At 56.3% G+C, this 19,738-nt stretch overlaps 7 protein-coding genes across 7 annotated transcripts; 3 read left to right on the top strand and 4 right to left on the bottom strand.

Moving 5' to 3' along the window:
• Window positions 1-17: 17 nt before the first annotated feature.
• IE81DRAFT_322409 (hypothetical protein) lies at window positions 18-2,874 on the bottom strand. The gene is made up of 2 exons (XM_025513629.1): window positions 2,321-2,874; window positions 18-2,230 (listed from the first exon to the last, which is right to left on the bottom strand). The coding sequence occupies exons 1-2, from the start codon at window positions 2,547-2,549 to the stop codon at window positions 255-257; spliced, it is 2,205 nt and encodes a 734-aa protein (XP_025370500.1). The 5' UTR covers window positions 2,550-2,874; the 3' UTR covers window positions 18-254.
• A 156-nt stretch (window positions 2,875-3,030) lies between these two features.
• On the top strand, window positions 3,031-4,035 carry IE81DRAFT_322410 (hypothetical protein). The gene is made up of 3 exons (XM_025513630.1): window positions 3,031-3,234; window positions 3,312-3,628; window positions 3,777-4,035. The coding sequence occupies exons 1-3, from the start codon at window positions 3,149-3,151 to the stop codon at window positions 3,785-3,787; spliced, it is 414 nt and encodes a 137-aa protein (XP_025370501.1). The 5' UTR covers window positions 3,031-3,148; the 3' UTR covers window positions 3,788-4,035.
• Window positions 3,816-5,805, bottom strand: IE81DRAFT_322412 (ATP11-domain-containing protein). Its single transcript, XM_025513631.1, has 3 exons — window positions 5,187-5,805; window positions 4,779-5,055; window positions 3,816-4,685 (listed from the first exon to the last, which is right to left on the bottom strand). Exons 1-3 carry the CDS (start codon window positions 5,555-5,557, stop codon window positions 3,918-3,920), a joined length of 1,416 nt encoding a protein of 471 aa, XP_025370502.1. The 5' UTR covers window positions 5,558-5,805; the 3' UTR covers window positions 3,816-3,917.
• Window positions 5,806-6,309: 504 nt separating this feature from the next.
• On the top strand, window positions 6,310-8,497 carry IE81DRAFT_322413 (hypothetical protein). Its single transcript, XM_025513632.1, has 4 exons — window positions 6,310-6,874; window positions 6,947-7,005; window positions 7,088-7,633; window positions 7,824-8,497. Exons 1-4 carry the CDS (start codon window positions 6,588-6,590, stop codon window positions 8,366-8,368), a joined length of 1,437 nt encoding a protein of 478 aa, XP_025370503.1. The 5' UTR covers window positions 6,310-6,587; the 3' UTR covers window positions 8,369-8,497.
• Window positions 8,498-8,755: 258 nt separating this feature from the next.
• IE81DRAFT_322414 (putative APG7-component of the autophagic system) lies at window positions 8,756-12,161 on the top strand. Its single transcript, XM_025513633.1, has 11 exons — window positions 8,756-9,236; window positions 9,324-9,438; window positions 9,508-9,714; window positions 9,815-9,976; window positions 10,063-10,297; window positions 10,368-10,494; window positions 10,574-10,718; window positions 10,792-11,139; window positions 11,208-11,372; window positions 11,473-11,588; window positions 11,662-12,161. Exons 1-11 carry the CDS (start codon window positions 9,007-9,009, stop codon window positions 12,026-12,028), a joined length of 2,217 nt encoding a protein of 738 aa, XP_025370504.1. The 5' UTR covers window positions 8,756-9,006; the 3' UTR covers window positions 12,029-12,161.
• IE81DRAFT_87548 (hypothetical protein) lies at window positions 12,118-14,908 on the bottom strand. The gene is made up of 5 exons (XM_025517712.1): window positions 14,441-14,908; window positions 14,051-14,340; window positions 12,734-13,963; window positions 12,417-12,662; window positions 12,118-12,341 (listed from the first exon to the last, which is right to left on the bottom strand). Exons 1-5 carry the CDS (start codon window positions 14,574-14,576, stop codon window positions 12,207-12,209), a joined length of 2,037 nt encoding a protein of 678 aa, XP_025370505.1. The 5' UTR covers window positions 14,577-14,908; the 3' UTR covers window positions 12,118-12,206.
• A 441-nt stretch (window positions 14,909-15,349) lies between these two features.
• On the bottom strand, window positions 15,350-19,148 carry IE81DRAFT_346555 (hypothetical protein; the record flags this gene model as incomplete). Its single annotated transcript, XM_025516053.1, has 12 exons — window positions 15,350-15,453; window positions 15,527-15,601; window positions 15,690-15,791; window positions 15,891-16,304; window positions 16,397-16,628; window positions 16,700-17,029; window positions 17,115-17,179; window positions 17,247-17,649; window positions 17,721-18,301; window positions 18,396-18,801; window positions 18,891-18,926; window positions 19,041-19,148. 12 exons carry the CDS (start codon window positions 19,146-19,148, stop codon window positions 15,350-15,352), a joined length of 2,856 nt encoding a protein of 951 aa, XP_025370506.1.
• Between the last annotated feature and the right edge of the window lie 590 nt (window positions 19,149-19,738).

Consider the following 19,738-nt stretch of genomic DNA (forward strand, 5'->3'; position numbering starts at 1 on the left):
CCCCCTCCCCCTCTCCTTTAGCAGGGAAAAGGAAAAAGCTGATGGTAGAGTGCTCACGGGCCGGGCCTGTAAGCCCACCAGGCAAGCCAAATTGGGAGCAGCAAGAGCAGAACCACGGGTAAAATCATTCCAGGGTGATTGTCCAAAATGGGCACCTGCGAGAAAAGCGTGATGTTGGAGAAGGACGATGGGCTATCGCCTCTTGCCGCATTCTGCGAATCGCGTTTTTCTTTCTGCTCTTGCTGCCACTGCCGTCACGCTGAACTACCAGCCGGCGGGGCTGGAGGCTCGACCAATGGGCAGACGAATCGTCCAAAGAGGCTCAACACCTTGAAATGGAGGTTGCGGGACACTTCCACTTGAAAGGGAGCATAAGGTGTGTGCTCTCCGTCGATGCTCAGTAGTCCACCTCCTTTGAGAGCCTTGTCACCTGCTTTCCTCCTGGGCGTAACACGATATGCTTCCGCTTTGAAGTAAGACAGAGCGCGATCATAGATGATCTGACCCTTCTCCGCGCCGTCTATGGCTCGTAACTTGCCCGCTCGACCGCCGTCGTGCAGTAGAAGTGCGAGATCCAATAGGCCATCGCCGGGAAGCGCGTAGGGAAATTGCATCAGATCCCTCGCCACGTAGGGCAACTTGCCGGCATAGAGCCCGGATATGCGCGCATCCACTTTGGCCCAGCCAGTCGGAGTGGTCGCGCCTTGCAAGACGGGCAGGACCGTGTGAGGCCATGAAGGATCTTGGAGGTCCAGCACGGGCAAGGCCTCTTGAGATGGACCACTCAGCGGGTCCAGCACGCTCCCGTGCCGCAATTGGGCCGCGTTCGATGTCTGCCCGGAGCCATTCGCCCGCTGCGGTGACGATGTCCATTCCAGAGTCGCGTTCTCGACCTGTTGTGCATCCTCTTCCTCACCAGACCCTGCAGCCTGCAACCCGCCATCATGCGTCGAGTCAAGACTTTGACTGCCCTCTGCAAAACGGGCCACACGCCGTCTCATATCCGCACGATTTGTCGTTCCGGAAGCGCCAAGCTTGACGTGTATGTCGACCTCGCAGGGGGTATTGGCGAGCACGCCTCCGACGTAGCCAATGATGAATCTCGCATCTCCTAGTGCGCGCATGTGTTCGGTACCGAGGTCCACATCCGCCATCAAGCCGATCGCCTGGGTAAGGAAGGAATAGGAATGCGTATATGCTTGCGAGGGCGCTCTTTCCAGCGCTGGCGGATCAGACGAGGCTTCGGCGGCGTCAACGGCTGCCGATTGGCTCGCCGTCGCAGAAGAGACCACGCTGGCGTTTAGAGCGCGCGACTTCCTTTTCGCCTTGCCATCAGTAGACGAGGCGCGAGCAGGTAGCGTGTCGGAGCGTGGCTGGGTGATGCTGCACACATCGAGCGAAAGCGGTCTCCCTTTGATGGCATTCAAGCTGGCCAATGCCATGCTGAAGCCCTGTTTAACACCGAGCAAGTTGACGGAGATCGCATTACCGCTGCCGGTCGGGATGGGAGCCACACAAACTTTCTCGAGTGCCTCTGCGCCATCTGGCCTCTTTGCCAATCCATTCAGAATCTCGTGCAGCATGCCATCGCCGCTGACCGTCACGATGGCATCGTAAGCATTGATGTCGATTGTTTGAGCGATGGAAAGACCATGACCAGAGTGCGTGGTAATTTGAATATCCAAGGTGCATCCCGCGGCTTCGAGGATCGGCCGCACTTTGCTGTGGAAAAGCTGCACTCCCTTTCCGGGCCCGCCTACAGGATTGATCAGTACCTTGAGGTGCCGGAAAGGTTTGACCGCCGCTGCTTCAGGCCCATAGGCTAACCGCATCAGCTTTTCAGCCCATTCCGTTGCCCGCTCCTGCTGATCCTCCTCCAGGGCGTGCACACCCTTCGCTTTGGCCACCAGGCGAGCCTCGATCTTGACCAATCTAACGTTGGCGCATGGTCCTTGTATCTGCTCCTGAAGCGCAATCAATTTGCTCCTAGCCGCCTCTCCGTCAGCCGACGCCGAAGGGGCTTCATTTTTCTTTGACAATGCTGTTTGTAGCGAGGCAACCTGAGATGCCTTGGATGGCGGCGCTTTGAATCCAAAGGGGCCTAAAGGGTTGGATTGATTGGCGGGTGGTGCGAGCAGCCGCACAAGCAAGGAGCCGCCATCCGAGTCCGGCACAAATGAAGAGTACAACACCAGAGCGTTTGGGACGCAAATATAGGCGTGCCTTGGGTCTACATCGTCCGCGCCGGAGACAAGTAGAGGAAAGGATGCGTGATTTGATCAGGACGGGAATCGCTGCCAAGCAGGGCCGGACCACTGACCTAATGCGCGGTCCGCACCATTCACAGCGTGCGCGCTGCTTCCTCCCCGCGCAAGCCAAAAGAGGTCGTCGTCAAAGCTCAAAGTTGCAGGCTTTCCTTCGATGGAGACGTGCACCGAAGAGACGCTCGAGCTGGCTGTGCTTGCTGTTTGATCAGGCGCCGTGCCGCCTTTGACAGCCTTTGATGGCTTGTCAGGTCCTCGCGGCAAACCCAGGGCTGGCCCCGACATGTTGTCGGAAGGGATGCAAGCTCCCCACTTCACACTCGCGATGGAAGGCTATATGGGCGGTGCAAGCGACTGTTGTACCCGGGAGCTAGGCCATGCCACTCCTCAAGGGCTCCACAAAGCGTCTGGAACTGACGCAAGCGCCCAGGCCCACGTGCGAGAAAGGAAAGCCGGGGATCGACTATGAGAAGAGCCAGCGGATATACTCCAGGGCATCTGAGGTCGCACGGCTGCTGGTACTGCTGTTGGTGGTGGTCTGTCACAGAGCCATGCTTTGGTAGATATTTACGGAGTGTGGTCGCGGCTTGCCTTGTTGTGGGGTTTGTAGGACAAGGCACGAAAGTCAAGAGTCAAAGTGAGGGGCGGAGTGATCGATCACGTGCGCCCAAGGCATCGTGCACGCACAAAACGTGCCGCGGCTCGATCGTTCTTGTACACCGCGCGGGATTCGTGATTGATCGACTCACACTTGACGAAGCGTTCACCATGCGCAATCATGAAACACATCAACCTTACAATCGGGTCTACGCGTGCATCGACATCATAGAAGCACGATCGCATCTTCGATTCAGAAGAGAGAGAGCGCACTGTGAGCCTTCAGCATGGATGCGACGCCCACACAAGCACAGCTGGCCGCGGCCAGGTTGAATCCCGAGGCATTGCAGCACAACACTTCCCAGCTCTACTAGTGAGTCGCTTCGTCGCTACATGCATTGCGCCTAGCCATCGTCTTACGGAGAGCTCTATCGCTCCTCAAATTTCCAGTGTGCGCTCCATTTTGCTCTCCGTTGCTGGCTCGGCAGCTGGCGTGCTAGGCTTGCGAACCTGGGCAGGATTGTTGGTCTACCTCTCTGCCTTGGTCCTCACCAACATCCTCCTTGTCCTTCTGCTAGCCAATCCTTCTCGACCTCAAGCGCACCTGCACTCATTTGCACTCAAAACCAACGCACCGACCGGAAGGGCAGGTGGATCCAGCGCCGGAACGCTAGCGCTAGCTTGGGTCGGTTGGCTTTTCGAAGGAGCGCAGGAGTTTGGCTTCAGCTTTGTGCTCTGGTGGACGTTGTGGAGCGCTTTGGTGCATGGTGAGTCGATGATGGGCAGTGTCATGCTGGAGCAGGCTCGACGCCTTCAACAGCGCAAGCGCTGCTAGGACCCAACATGTCTGGGTATACTCCTTCCAGTGCATGTATGCGAGCTGACCAAGAACTCTCTCCTCGCTCGCTGATGCAGTATACGACTAGACCACGACAGAATCAATGTCATTGAAGGGAGAAGAGAGTGATGAAGACATCGACGCGCAAGTTGAATCCGCTCATCTAGATGCTATTGTATGCTAATGGATGAGTGACGCACTGTCAGAGGAGGGTCTATCTACACGAGGGCAAAGGCCAGCTTGCACAATCGATCAACGTCAAACTTCTCCGGCTCTCTGTGGAAAGTCTGCAGCAGCTCTTCACGTTCCTGTGCACCGCTTGCATTGGCTACAGCAGGCAGGTAGAACCTCTGCAAGCTCATGATGAGCAGCTGAGCATCTTGTTGGCTCAGCTTGGCTTCGCTTTGCAATGGAGCTGTCAGCTTCTCTTGCTCTGCCTCGCTCGCTCCTCGCGCCGCTGCCGCTGCTGCGGCCTGGAAACCTGTTGGAGCTGCTTCGGCATTGGACGCTTCTGTCACTTCGCCGCGCATGAGGACTACCCCCTTTGAAGAGGAAAGATCAGTGTAGTAGGTGACCACTAGCACTGGCTGTGCGTATTCCTGGCGCAGCTGATACTCGGCCAGTGGTGTGAAGAGCACCGTAGCTGGACGCAGAGGAGAGGCTGCAGCTTCTGGTGCTGCCCCTTGCGCCACGGGGGGCTTGGGTGGAGGAGGCAAGGTGGCCCACTCGCAGAGGTACATTTCGTAGCCCTGCTTTTCTGACTCTCCTTGCACGTCATCCGTCTCCGGTGAGACGCTGATCTTGCGAGGGAGCGGAAGGACGAATTGCTTGTACTTCTGTCCCCGCTCCACCATGGCAGAGTACATGTGCGAAGGTACGACTGCTGAGAGCTTGTTCTTGAGCGTGTGATAGCTCGTCCACAGCTCTCCAATCTTGCCAGGGTCCGCTTCTATCAGCTTCTCCAGTGCGATGATGGACGAGAGTGGCTGCAATGTGGTGGGCCATGAAGCGGCTTTCGTGGGTCAGAATCCAGCTCCCATCGACTCGGCCGCCGACATCAGTGTCGCTACTCAACCCACCTTGACACCGCTGCCTCCAGGTCCGCTGCCAACATCTCCACTCTCCAATTTCCGCTTCGCTTCAGCCTCCGCTCGAGCTCTGATCTCTGCCGCCAATCGAGCATCTCTCTGCTCCAAAGACTCGTTGCCATTGCTAGATGTGAATTCGCTCTCCTGCCCTTGCTGAGATGCCGCGAAGGAATCAGCAGCAGCTTTGGCGGCATCGACCCGTGCTCTTGCTGCGGCCTCTGACTTTTGTCTGGCTTGTGCGGTGAGTTCGTCCAGTGATAACCCCTGTCTGGAGCGCTCGTCGACAAAGGTTTGCAATGCAGAATGAGCTCCGTGTACAGCTGTACGCGCGCAACTCGAGCTCTAGACGTCTCTAGCCCGCCTCACGATGCGGGCTGTCAGACAAGTGTCCCTACTCACTCCATCGCTTTGACCTTGAGCCTACTCTCGTACTCTTTGAGCTTCCTCTCCTTCTTCTGTTCCAACAAAGTGCGTCTCTCTTGCGGGCTCAAATTCGCCTCTCTAGCTCTCTGAGCAGGCGTGGTCCCGTTCGAATTGGACGCAAGGGGCGAAGCATCCAACACTTCTGAAAGTGAAGGAGCAGAGACCGAAGCAGAGGAAAGCGACGTGCTGGAAAGGCTGCGCAGAGCCGATGTGGAGTCGCGCCTCCGAAACGGGAGGGATGCTTCTTGCCTGAGAATCGGCTTGGATGCGGCGTTGAATACAGACGAAGACGCTTGTCTGAGCCCGCCGGCGGTCCGCGCAACAGCGATCGCACTGGGTCCGAGCATACTTGCACCGTAAAGTGGAACACGAACCTGGTCACGGATAGGAAGATGGTGGAGATCGTGGCGAGCGCAATAGGAATATCCTCATCACCGGGCTTTCTTGAACCAGGGTTTCAAGGCCCACGCGAGGAAACGCTTGCGCCGGCGACATCTAGACATCCGTGAGCAAAACCCGCCTGGTGGTGACGGTCACGTGATCGCGATTCCAGCTCCCGCACAAGGTGACGCCTGGCTTGACCTGACAGCGCGCGATAAGTCGGTACATAAGGCGGAAAACAAAAGATATAAAGTATGAGCTGAATGTCAACTGCTCCAGCATTTCCCCCTCTCCCCCCTCTACCCGCGGGAATGATGAAGATGAGCCGCGAGCATCGAATCACCGCGCGTCATGATGACCCACACTTGTGACTTATATGAGGAGTCACCATGCATCGTGAAAGTCAAAGTGCAGGCTCGCCGCGCGTGTCTGATGTGCGCGTATTACAGTACGGTACCGGTATATGCGGACCGCGACCCTCGATATAGGGTCGCAAAACGCGCTAAGCTCGAAGCCCTCGGCTGACGGCGCAGCAGCGCAGCCACGACACGCAAGTCGATCGATCGCTGCTGAGCGCGGGGCCTCCCCGCGTATAGCGCTCGCGTATCACACTACGCGGTACTCACCACTCGTGAGTCTCGTGACTCTATGAAATATATGCGCGGACGCAAGCGGCGGCGGCGACGATCGTTCGGATAGATCGAGAGCTGCATGTGTGTGCTGCTGCATCGTCTTCTCGCCTTGATTGGGATTTTTTGCATGGCGCCGAGAAAAGTCTTTTCCACCCAACCACATCACCAGCACAGCTCACGAGTTCACGAATGGCAACGCGCAAGCAGCCGGCCAGCTGCAATCAGAGCATATCAAGCCAACGTAGCCCCCAGGCTCCATCACGCCGCCCATCTGTCCTTACCCCAACATCGGTCTCATCACATCGCACCCCGCAATTGTCGAGACGGCTGTCGAAAATACACAGGGCACAGGCTCCGCCACACGATGGCGGTCTTTGCCTTCTTGTCCTACTTCAAGCCGTGGTGGAAGCAGACAGATACGGACTACGAGACTGTGCTTTCTCGCTTGACATCCGACATTACGGAGGTGCAAACTCGATTGACGCAGGTCAAGACGCGAGAGAGGAGAGCGAGCGTGACCTTGACCTTCAACGCCTTCTTCCTCTACGCTGCTTATGTCGCATGTTGCTGGTACCTGCGCCCGCTTATCACCTCACACCCAAGAGGTGTCGTCGTTGCCGCCTATCTACCTGTTGTGCTCATTCCTTTCCTGTGAGTAACGCTGCGAGTCAAATTCTTCTTATCGATGCAGTGCGCTGATGCTCCAAGCAATAACACTCTCAGCATCATTTACACTCGGCGCATCGTCCGATGGTGGTACAATCGCATCTCTGAGGGCGAAGGTGAGCGTTCGGGCGAACTTCCTGCCGTGAGACGCTCGCATGCCATCCCGCTAAATTCTGCTTGCGCTCTCCCTCCGCGCAGAGAAACATCTGCGATCGCTGCAGCGAGCGCGTAGGACGAAAATCGACGAGATCAAACGTGCTTCCAGGTTCGATTATATGCGAATGCTGCTGGACAAATACGACGACATTCAGCCACCTTCTCGAGCTCGTCAGGCTGCATCGAGTGCCAAAATCGGAGACTCGCCAGCGAAGGGCCCTGGTGGTGGTTTAGCAGCGCCGGGAAGTAGTCCGCGATCCAGACCGACTACTGCACCAGGCAACGCCAGTCGAGCTCCATTTTCCAACGCATCTACACCACCTGTGCCGGCAGTGCCTGGCAACGGCTCTGCACACGCGCCGCCTCATGATCAAGCTGGCACAGCCAAAACGCCAGCTCAGGGATCAGCGGTACCCTTGGCTGCGCAGGCCGTACCACCTCGCACCTGGCTGGATCGCGTAGCAGACCTTATCTTGGGCAGTGAGAATGGAGACGGCACCTTGAGAGACGAGCAGAAGTACGCCCTCATATGCAAGGAATGTCTCAACCACAATGGGCTATGCTTGCCGAGCGAGATCGAGGAGATACGTGAGTCCACCGGTGAAGGTGCCAGGTTGAATTGACGTTCGGTACGGCACGACACGTCCTGATATGACAAGGTCCGATGACGGGGGAGGGGGGCGGGCGGGCGGACACAGCAAAGAGATTCGTTCTGGTCTTTTGATGCAAGACGGAGTATCAACAGCTGACATTGAGCCTCTCTGCGTCTCCCCTCTAGAATACATTTGCCCAAAGTGCGGCACGTTCAACTCTCGAAGGCCTTCTACCGCACCCATCTCATCTCCCTGGGGCCGAGCACGCTTCGATTCCACAGCCAGCATCCAGAGTATGAGTGGGGCATCCCCGTCACCCAACTCGAGGGCGCAGGGCGAAAGGGGACATCAAAGACCGCATAGCGTTGCAGGATTCTCTACGGACTTCTTGACCCCCGAGAGAGCTTTGAGCGATCGAGAAGGTTCCGGAAGACCCCTTTCGCCCTTGCACCAACCAGTGACCGGCGCAGACCATGAGCTGGATGGCGACAGTGAAGCGGAAGTGGAAGAGGAAGCGTGGGAAGAGCTGCGAGATTCGGAAGAGGATGACACGCCACCGGACGAACCACTCAATTCGAGCGACCCTGCAGGCACGAGATCGTCAAGAGCCTCGGGTAAGGGGTTGGCCGGGTCGAAGGGGCCCAAGTCTCGCGGAAGCGGACCTACGCGCAGGTCCAGCACACTCAGAAGTAGACGCTCGGGCAAGCCGGACCTTATGGACGTCGATTAGGCGAAGTCCCTTGTGGGACTCTCGTGGCCGAATGGCTTGCCAGAAGCTTGCAATCGTTTAGTCAAGTGATGCTGTAATAGTAAGCGAACTTATCACCATTTCGCTTGTAATCGCGCAACCGTAGTGTGGTCGATCAGATCGACGATCTCAGTAAATCAGCGCGCGCATGTATGTTGTTGCTTCGGACGTGTTGATATACCGTGTATGGGGCTGGAATCGGCTGTGACGAGCGACGGCGAGCCTGCATGCCCCGCACGTTTGAGTAGAGAGGTCCGTGCGCCGTGTCGTGAATAAAATGGGTGAACTGCGCGTTGTGAGCGCAGTTGGGGGCGGGCCACGCGGACCAACAGATGCGAGTTACGAGTGTCAAGTGACACTCACGACTCGCAACGATGTCATTCACACTCACGTCATATCATACGTTCGCAATCGACTTGAATTAGGCTCCGTCTTGTACCGGCACGCATTGATTTCGAAGCTCGCTTCCACCCACTGCAACGCCTCTCCTGCACCGGATCGACTCCTCGACTCCTGCGGTATCCTGCAGATAGTAGTCGGTCACTTTGAGCCCGCCCGCCTCTGCATAGCCACAACAACGTCAGCTCCGCCACCTTGCGGAGGTTCGCTTTCTTCAAACCATGTCTTCCTCCACCGTCGCTCAGTTCAGTCCCTTTTCCACCAGCGTATCTCCTTCGTTTTGGTCAACACTAGCAGCGATCAAGATTGACAAGCTGCAATTGTCGGATGAGAATGTGCCGGTGAGAGGTCATTATGAGGTCGGAAAGGTCATCTACGACAGAAAGACGGACGAGGATGTGCCCCTGCCTGCTGCTGTGAGCTTCGACGGTCAAGGCTTGATCGAGGGAGGGTGAGTTGGCTTGCGAGGATGTTCAGTCTCATCTACGAGAGCGCCGCACTCCCATTCTGAGAGCGTGCATGTCATCTCGCACCAAAGATACGCGCTCCCACCCAACACCTTCCCAGCTTGGGGAACACTCAAGAACTTCAATACGATCGAAGAGTTCAAAACAGCGGACAAGCAAAAAGTCTTCAATGATGTGGCTCAAGAAGTGAGATTGCTTGACGCTGTCCGGAGCGCGACATGTAGCTAATCTCTTCCGAACACTATCTACTCGCAGATCTTAGACGGCATCCTCACCGCGCAAGACCCCACGCCATTTCTCACCCGCTTCCTCGTCTTGTCCTTTGCCGATCTGAAAAAGTACAAATTCGTGCACTGGTTTGGTTTTCCTGCGCTTGTGGCCAAGCCGGGCTGGGAGCTTGCTGGAGCTGATGCTCAGCAAAGAGGATGGAAGGCCGCAGACGGAGTTGTTGGTAGAGATCAGGTGGGTGGGCAAGACAAGTGCTTCAGCCGGCGAGACAGCGGCCAGCGCTCGTTGAATGACGATGCCGCTGATGCGCTTCCTGCCCTCCTTTGCTCGACAGATGCCCGCCATTGGTGCAGCACTCGCGCAGAGGAGAGCTTTGCAAGGATCGGACTCCGCATCAGCTGCATTTTTCCTGGCGCGAAGAACAGCAGGCGAGGAATGGCAACTCTCGGATGTGACGTCGTACGAGCCGTTCTTTGCGAATGTATCTGAAGACGAGGTAAGAGGGCGCATCATTTTGTCGGTGACATGATGTATGCGGTTGACAAGTGGCGCTGATTGAATCGCATCGGTCCCGATTGCTAGCGCATAGTCGGCTTCGTAGACCCCTCGCCTCTTTCGGACTCACCAGGCTGGCCGCTCAGGAATCTCTTGGCTCTGCTCTCGGTGCGCTATGGTGTCAGAAAGATTCGAGTGGTGGCGTGGAAAGACCCATTGGGTTCGCAGATATCAAGCACGGCAACTTACAGGAGTAGAGTAGCTGCCTTGATGCAACCGGAGGTAGGCAGTGATGCCTCAAACCAAGTAGTTGCCAAAGGAAGTGAGTCAGCAAGAGAATGCAGGCACAAATGCGATCATCTCAGGCTGATTCTCGTCAGACATCTGCGCAGGGACTGTTTTGCTCGCTTATGAAGCGGGGCAGCCAGCTCGACCCAACGCAGTCGGCTGGGAACGCAATTCTCAAGGGAAACTCGCTCCCAAGATGGCCGATCTCAGCCCATTGATGGATCCGAAGAGGTGAGCAGCACCTTCGTGGCTTGGTACGTCGACGATTGAGAGCTTATGGCCAATCTGTGGAACGCTTAACGGACTGCAGGCTAGCAGATCAAGCCGTGGATCTCAATTTGAAATTGATGCGCTGGCGAATCATGCCCGACATCAATCTAGAAAAGATTCACAATACCAAGTGCTTGCTGCTTGGTGCCGGTACTTTGGGCTGCTACGTAGCGCGGACATTGATGGTGCGCCGTCTGATGGTGCAGTCCGCTATACACGGCGTCTCGCTAACGCAGACCATTCGGCTTGGCATCTCAGGGTTGGGGAGTGCGGCACATCACGCTCCTTGACTCCTCTCGCGTCTCATTCTCCAATCCTGTCCGACAGCCCTTGTTCGACTTCGAAGATTGTCTTGATGGGGGCAAACCGAAAGCAGAATGTGCAGCAGCCAAACTCAGCAAAATTTACCCCGGTGTCGAGGCAAAGGGGATCCAAATGAGCATCCCCATGCCTGGACATCCTGTGCCTGCTTCTTCCCTAGAGCAGACTCGAGCAGATGTCAGGCATCTAGAACAGCTAATCGATGAGCACGACGTGGTATACTTGCTCATGGACTCGAGGGAGAGCAGGTGGCTGCCCACACTACTTGGAGCTGCCAAGAACAAAGTGGGTTACCCTGTAGGTCTTCCTTCTCTAGGGACGTCACTCTGCTAATCCTGCACACTTGCCTTCAGCTCCTTTTGAACGCAGCCCTTGGCTTTGATAGCTACCTCGTTATGAGGCACGGCGCATCGCCAGATGTGCAACCAACCACTACTCCTGCACGAGGTCAGGAGATACCTCTTACTAGGCGAAGGTTAGGCTGCTACTACTGCAACGATATTGTAGCACCAGCAGATGTGAGTAGGACAAGCGTGTTGATCTCCTTCCACGTCAGCGGTCCCAGCTGAATGTGCTACGCTGAGAATGGCGTCATGGCTGATGCCTCGCTTTAAACAGTCTTTGACGGACCGAACCCTGGATCAAATGTGCACGGTCACACGACCTGGCCTCGCTGCCATTGCGGGTGCTTCTGCTGTAGAGCTCATGGTCTCTGTCTTGCAGCACAAGGACGGGTGAGTGGTGGCTCGGTGCGACTGTGTCTCTAAAAGTCATTGCGACTCATTCGACCCAATCGCAACGCACTAGCATCTTGGCGCCTGCCTCCACTGCTGCGCGGAAAGATGCGTCAACAAGGGATGAAGATTCCTCAGACCCTTCCAAATCCGGCTCGGTGCTTGGTCTCATCCCGCATCAGATTCGGGGATTTTTAGCTCAATTCAGCAACCTCTTGATAGTGGGTCAGGCTTACGAGCGCTGCACCGCTTGTAGTCCAGCCATCGTGGAAGCGTATCGCAAGGACGGATTTGACATGTTACTAAAGGCATTCAACGACGAAGTCTACCTGGAGAAAATCACGGGCTTGGATAAGCTCAAGGCGGAGACCGAAGCGCTCGATGCAGATCTAGACTGGAGCGGCAGCGAGGCAGAGGAAGGCGACGGTGAACTGCTCTGAATCGAAGGAACGCTGGTCCTCTGCTTCCACCTTGCGCTCTCGCCTCTTGGTAGCTCCTCTCACCTGTATTTCCGCCTCCTCACATGACTTTGATACCACCCATCAATTCGCAATTGCGGCTTCGAGCTACGTGACACATCCTGAAGAGGTCATTGCGCTCATGTGACGCGTTGTGTCATTACTCAAATACTAAGATGGAAAAGATGAGAAGATGAAGGAGGGCACAGTAGACCATGAACAGCAATCGGGTGCGCCGGGTACTGAGCAGCTGATGCAAGATTTTCTCGAACGGATTGAGCACTCGCAGACCCTCCTGCAAAAGTAGGAGACCGCGATTAGTTCAAGGCGCCGCCCACAGCAAAGGGCACACGAATCGAGCGATACTCACTCTCCCTCTAAAAGCTTGAAAAGGATTGGCTACGTTGGCTTCGTACCTCGCTTTATACTTGTCGGCCGGTTCGTCCCTCCGCTGCAAGCTCGCCACGGCGGGTGTGACGTGAGAGCTCTGACCCGTCGTCGTCGAAGAGTAGGCTTGCAAGTACCTGACCTTTTCATAAAGACCCAAATTATCGGCTTGAAGCTGCTTGACCTCGTTGCGCACTTCGCTCAGTGACTCGAACGTGCGCCGCAGTTCCTACAAGCGCGATCTAGTGCTCAGCTTTGCCAGTCTTGTACAGGTGCCTGAGACACTCGGGATCGACTCACTTCTTCGAGCTCCGCGTTTCTTGCTCTGAAACGATCTCTCTGGCTAGTGATGATGGGCAGAAGGCTAGCGCTAGGTTGTGCAGCAGCACTGCTGCTCGCATCGAAAGGAATCGTCTTGTCCTGCACTGTCGATGTTGACCCTTCGTCGTTCGCTGTGACCGGTTTCTGCGCCGTGTTGCTAGTTCGACTCATATTGACGTTGACCAAGTCATCCTCTAATCTCCGATTCAGCGCCTTTAATCTCTCCAATTCGCTGCGAGAGCTGTCCAGCTCTACAGATATGGCCTCATACTTTGTTTGCTGCACTCGGAGAGTAGTGATTTGGTCGGACAATTTGCGATTCTTGGCGAGAAGTAGCGCTTCGAGCGGCTTAGCCCCTGGTGCACGCAGAGAATCTGCAGCAGCAGGCTCTGCATTGGTAGGATCGATCTCGTATGAATCTGCGTGTTCCTCATCGTTTGCATCTCCTGCCTCGTCGCTGGCAAATTCGACGTACTTGACAATGTCCAGCTCTCGTTTGATCTCTTCATAATCGGCCATGGAATCCAGCTTCCTGCGAAGTCCATCAACCTCCTTGACCTTCTCAGCAAGCGCCTTTGATTTCTCCTCCGATTTGCGCCTCTCTTCCTCCACCGAGCGCTCGGCTCTCTTGGTCTCGTTTTCAAGTGCAGCTTCGAGCCTCGCTGCCTCATCACGGATGCTTTGAAGCCTGCTTTCCCAGTCTGCTCGGCGCTCTTCATCGCCTCTAGACAGACGCAAAGCTTCAAGTTCTTCCCTCAAGCGATCGTTGCGCCTCTCTAGCTCTACCGATCTCTCGTTGGCTCTCCGCGCATCCTCCTGCGCCATGGCGATCTCCAACTCCTCCACCTTGGAAGACTTGTCCGATGCATCTACGCGACGCTCGGTCGCTTCCGCGTGAGCAGCTCGAAGCTCCTTGAGCTGACTTTGTGCCACTTCCAGCGCTCTAGAAAGATCGCTTTCTCGAGTCGTCAGGTTCGATACCCGCTCTTCCCACCGCGCAGACAAATTTGCCTGGATCGCTGCGGACTGCTCTGCTGCACGCGTCTTTGACGTCTTCTCCACCTCTGCGAGCCTCTCTGACAAGCGCGCTCGGTCCGCTTCAAGAGACGACACTACGGATGCTTTGCTTCTCAATTGCTCGTTTTCGGCTGTGAGTGTCTCGACTTGAGACTTGAGGGTCTGCAAGTCTTGCAGAGACGCCGTCTGCTCCTGCAAAATTGGTGCAAACCGGCTGAGCTCTGACGGTCGACAGCAATGCGCATGCATGAGGCTCCATCAGCCCTTCTCGACACTTACTAGAATCAGTTCGAGCCAGGGATGAGGATCAGGTGCGCCTTTGAGCCTGTCAGCCACGGACAAGAAGGCGTTCTCGGCTTTCCTAGCACGATTGGTGAGCGCGTCGATCTCGGCCTGGTAAGCTTTGAGCAAAGGCTTGAAAGCTTCGATCTTGGCCTCGTCTTCCAATTTCCTAAATTCTCGTGTTTGCTCCGCAAGCTTCTTGCGAGAGATGAGAGCTTCGGTCTGGGTGGACACGAGGCTGGGGGAGAGCTCTGCAAGGTGACTCGTCAGGCTTGGAAGCGAAATGTCTGGTTCGGAAGCGCGGGGAGAGATTGTAGACAGCCACCGATCAGCTTACTGAAGCCCCACACATCGCCGGTAGCATTGGGCTCGAGTCTGCTCGCTCACCTCGCCAAGCGCTCAGTACAGATGAGAAGTCGGATTGCCCTCCTCCTGACGTCTTGGATAGGTACGGCTGGCGCGGTGCAGCCGCCTCGACGGACTCGGTCCTTGAAGCGAAATCCGCCGCGATGAATTCCGCCATGACGTCTAGAGTCAGTAGATGTCAGCTGCTGTACGTCGCGCGGTGAGGTGGTCAGGTGCAGGTCTGCCCATCAGTCGGAGAAGCGGTCACAGTAGCAAAGGCAGAGAGACGCAAAGTTGGCCCTTCGCGCTTCCGTTGTCTAGATGCCTCGCTATGACTCGTGGAGATGCAAGCCGGCTGACCTGTGGGTAGAGCACTGAAGCCTTTGAGCGCTACGTTCGAGCTTCTGGCGAAGCGTTGCGCCAGCTCTATGACGGGGCTCAAATGGCGTGTAGAGCCGGGGCTTGCAGAACGGCAAACAATCACGATTGGTGACTCAGAGTGGTGATCACTTGGTACAACAGCGTGCTTGTGCCGTTCGCGCATCTATCCACAAAAGCAACCGCGGTAGCGTGCGTTTGTGCGTCAATCGCGGTCGTTCGTTGCAGCTAGTCACGTGCTTTGTCGGCTTTACCCAGATTCGAGACTCATGACTTGGAGGCGTCAAGGTCTTCTTTGCCGTGAGAAGGACGATTATGACTTCCATCTGACCCTTCAACAGATTAGGTCATGTGAGATGATCGGACACAGACAAGCATTGCAGACCCGCACCTTCAAGTGCTTCGAAAATCGCATGGACCTGTGCACATCATCGCTTTCCGGCGGCAAGTGCGCGCGTACAAGTGGTGACTCTCGTGTAAATGACGCTGGGAGGGAGGCATCTTTGCAGACAAGCATGCTTGACGGTCTTGAGAAGTAGCAGGTCAAGTGCGAGATACAGGAAATCCAGGGGCTCAGCCGTGAAGCTGTGCAGCCTTCTGTGCATGGACCCAAGCGATGCGCTCGGCTCGATATCGTTGAGCCTTCTCAGCGGTGGTCCGGGAGTGCATGCTTCCAGCTGCGGGGATCGGGGCGATGAACAGTCAGAATGAGTGGCACAGCCCAACACAAGGCCAAGAAGCTGCACTCACACTTGCCAAGTAAGTGCAAGAGGCGGATGATGCGGTCCCCGATTTGCCAAAGAGCATCGACCACTTCCTGCGTCGCTGCTGGGAAGAGCGCGAAGCCGTGTCTTAGTGAGCAAGCCTTGAGCGCATCACACCTCACGCCCTCAATGCGACCCCGGGTACATACCTTTTGGCGGAATCTTGGCGTGTGTGACCGGCTCAGCCCAGTAAGGTGCAGGACCATGATTTTCGAAATGTTTGGCCCATGCCTCTTGAGACACATCGATCTCTGCAGAGAGTGCAAAGGCATGCGTGCACAGTTTGTGCAAGTGCCTTGGCCATCGCATTGCACGGCCGATTGCGACCAATGTGACGCCGGCCGCCGTACCGACCTCTTCCGCCACCGGTTCTGCTTGGTTCTCCAGCATGGTGAGTGTCTTTGAAACAACCTTGTCGACCTCAAACAATGGTGCCATGGCCGCCGCAGATGGGTCCTTCGAAATGTGCAGCATAGGGCGGGGTGGAGGTCTCTCAGGGCGTACCGAAGCACTGAGCGGCGCATCCATAGCCTGCTCCAGGCTATAATTGTTCTTCAAATGACCTGTGCGCAGGGTTTCGTACTGGCTGCTCAGATCTGGAGTCGGCTCCATAATGATTTGCAAGCGCAAAGAGCTGGACGCAACCTCTGGCTCGTCGGCAACGAAATTTTGGAACAGCACAATAGCTGCGAAAAGTCTGTAAGCAAGCAGATCTATGACGCGCAGGTGCAGGAACCCCGAGACTGCCAAAGGCATCTCTGAGCCTGTCGGGAGACGGTTGGTGCGGCTCCTCAGTTAAAATCTCCATCAAGACGCTTTGTGGACCCGCAAGAAGAGTAGTCACTGCAGCACTTACCATCAAGCTTTGGCATTGGTAGACATGCCTTGGCCCACTGCAATGTCTCCTCGATTTCGTCGACCGCCTTCTGGAGATCTGGCTCAGGGCCGTTCTCCGCGAGAAGCACCTCAAGGGGCGTATTGAGCATGCGGATGATCCTCCCAAATAGCAGAAAAGCAACGTGCTGAACTGCAAAGACTGATGTGTCTGTCATTGCGCCGTCCCTCCTGGTCGGAGTCCATGCTGCGCCCTGCAGCACGAAACGAACATCAGACTCAGCCCAAGCATCGCTTACGCTTCATCTCCTCGCCAGCAACTCACGCGATGTATAAGATTGTCAGACCCCACGAGGCTGATCTTCAGAGAAGAAAGCGAAAACGGCGTGGCTTCGAAATCATCCGAGGTGCGGGTCCAGACGTAGCTCGAGCAGATGATTAGTGTCACGCGTCGCAGAGCATCGCGATCCGGAGGATACTGAACGTAAAATCGAGCGTCGCACTTGCGAGGCCTTGGCGTGCCTTCCGTGAATTGCGCCAATTCTTTCTCGGATTGTTCCTCGCTCAGAGATGTACTGTCCTCCTCAGGCGATATGTGAGCAGGCAAATCGAGAACGTCGAGGCGCCAGGCGCGAAGCACGTAGAACAGCCAAGCCTAGCGGGCGCAGGAGCAGCATTAGAAGTTAGAGGTAAGAACCAGATGACCACTCCGCGATCGCGATTGGAAACGTCGCACTCACCTTCATTTCCAGCATGGAATGTGACGAAATACCATCTTCAGATGCTGACATGTCAAGAGCGTATCCTTTGGAGAAGCGAAAGATGTGTCAGCCCGCTCCGCATGCAACCTCGGAAACCCCACGTGCGCTCACCTGTTAATAGCAAGAGGGGGTCTACGGCACCTTCAGCGATGAGCTGTAGGAGCAAGTCGTGCGCAATATTCCAGCTACGTCGAGCAAACCCAAGCAGCCCTTCCCTCAATTGCTCATTGGTCAACTTGCATCGGAGCAGTTCATCTCGAACGCCCGCCTCGACAGCTTCAAGGTCACGTTCGCTACGCTCGCCAGGAAGGAGCAAAGCTCTATGAGCTAGCAAGGAAAGCAGCGCGATTTGTAGGTGATTTGGAATTGGTGGAGGCTGCTCGCCCGTCATCGGGTCAACACCCCACAGGATCCTGGCCGGAAAGAGCTTCGTGGACGCGTCCAAATCTGCAAATTGCGCGACCGCTAGTGCGATGTAGAGCCTGTCGTCTCGGGAGTAGTATTGTTGCAGTTGCTGCGCGGTGATCAAGAGGGTCATTGAATGAGTCGACCAAGGTAATCAGAAGCAGGACAGTCCGCACTTACATTCAGAAGCGACGAGATGAAGCTACGTCTACGATCCAGCATCGAGGGCGGCGGCTGCGGCTGCTGAGGGTTCAATTGCGGACTTGTCGCTCCAGCTGACCGGGCGGATGCAGGATCCACACCCGACCACGAAGAGGGTGGCGGCGAAGTCGGATCCGTCGAGGGCGGTGGGGCGTAGAGCTGCGTGTAAGGGCTATTGGCGGCCCATAGACCCGCACTGGTTTGCAGTGGCGAAATTGGCGATTTCAACCGGCTGCTTCCACTTTGCGCGCTGCTCGTAGAGGGCGCATGGGTCAAGTCGACAGATATGGGGCCGTGGTGCGAGTATACTAGTTCGTGACTTGTACCCGCTGCACGATTGATGATATCGTTCGGATTTGGATTCGGCTGGTCTTGCCAGTATGGATACGGCGCCATATTTGCTCGCGGAGCTTGCAGAGGAAATTGAGGGGGCTCATGCGCCCCAGGACCGAGGTGCATGGCTGCAAATGCGGCAGAAGATCGATTCTGATGAAAAAAGGCGGCGGAGGAAGTAGTTCCGCCGGGAGAGGAGGCTGCCGACGGCACCGCAGCAAAGTGCCCTGACAGCGGTGAAAAAGCGATGGGGCAGCTTGTTAATGTGGGACACAGAGTGCCTCGCCAGACGCGAGCATTCGTGACAGCCTCTTCACTCACCATTTGCTGAAGAGCTGGGCGAAGGACCGAGTACCGTGCTCGGACTACTGCCATCCGCTGAATTACTGTCTCTCCTCGCTCCGGATCCAGTTGCTCTCGCAGCCATGTATGCAGACCCGGCACTCCTGTCGCTCCGCGGCGCCCCTCTCGCTGGCAGCGGCGCCTTCTTGGCTTTCGTCTGGGCAGCATTCGAAGCTGGCACGCCTGAGGTCGAAGAGTTTGCCCCAGTCGCTGCCTGAGGCTTCGCCTTGGGTCCCCGCGGAGCACGATCCCAATCAAAGACGCACAGGTTAAGAGCATGGGCTTCGATAGCTGCGGAATGAGCCGCTCGCCCCGGAGTTCGAGGCATAGCAGAGCGAGCTTTGTTGATGCAAGCGCTGCAAGGATGCTCGCCATTGCAGCGAGCCTGTGCGCCAGCGGAGGACAAGATTAGATGAGCACACGGGAAAATAAATCGTGAGAATATCATGAAAGAGGGCCCATGAAATTTCTCACTTTTCTTGTTCGGCAGAGCTCGCAGGCAGCCCAGATCTGTGGGCGGAAGTGATCAAAGGGTGCCAGGTGAGTCGATTGGGTACTTGCGGGCCTCCAGTCGTGTGCATGTGGTGGAAGGGCTCGCGGCAAAAGGCTGCGCATCTCACTCACCCGTCGACGCTTGGGTCCTTGCTCCTCTGCGTCATTCGCCGCATCGGCGGCGGTCGGATCACCCCCGGGTTGCATCGCCAAAGAGGAAGGCCCAGCAATGGGATGCATGTTGCACCAAACAGAGCCGGTGAACGGCTGACTAGCAGAGGGTAAGCTTTCAGGCGCGTTGCTGCATGGACGACCAGAGCGCAAGCTGAGCTGGTCGGCGCAGCAGCAGCTTCACTCGCGATGCAGGTGGACGATCCCTTACGCGAGGACCAGCCGTCGCGAGTGTCTGTGACGCGCAGAGAGCTGTCGTGTCGAAGGGAGCAGACTGACTAGAGGGGGCCCGTTGTCCGCACGATGCACTATTAGCGGAAAGCGCTGAGTCGTTGGAGGATGGATGGATGTAGTGGAAAGTGACGAATATCTGTGCATCTGTGTTGGCGCTTTCTTCATGAAGTTGTGGTTCCGACAGACAGGGATCGGCAGGGAGAGAAGAGGCTTGGCGGGCGCGCACGATGGATCGATCAGTGACTGAATGGTGCGGTGCGGTGCGGTGCGGTGCGGTGCAGTGCAGTCAGAGTCTTGAGTGCATCGTCACGAGTGCAGTCTGAGGTGCGTCAGTCTGAGTGCAGTCAGTCAGAGTGCATCATTTGGGTGCTGCTGAATGCGGGCTTTTAGGCGTGCGCGCGCGACGATGAGGGAGCGCGTGGTCG

The sequence above is a fragment of the Ceraceosorus guamensis genome, assembly GCF_003144195.1.
Source record: "Ceraceosorus guamensis strain MCA 4658 unplaced genomic scaffold IE81scaffold_20, whole genome shotgun sequence".
In the NCBI taxonomy this organism is placed as follows: Eukaryota; Fungi; Basidiomycota; class Exobasidiomycetes; order Ceraceosorales; family Ceraceosoraceae; genus Ceraceosorus; species Ceraceosorus guamensis.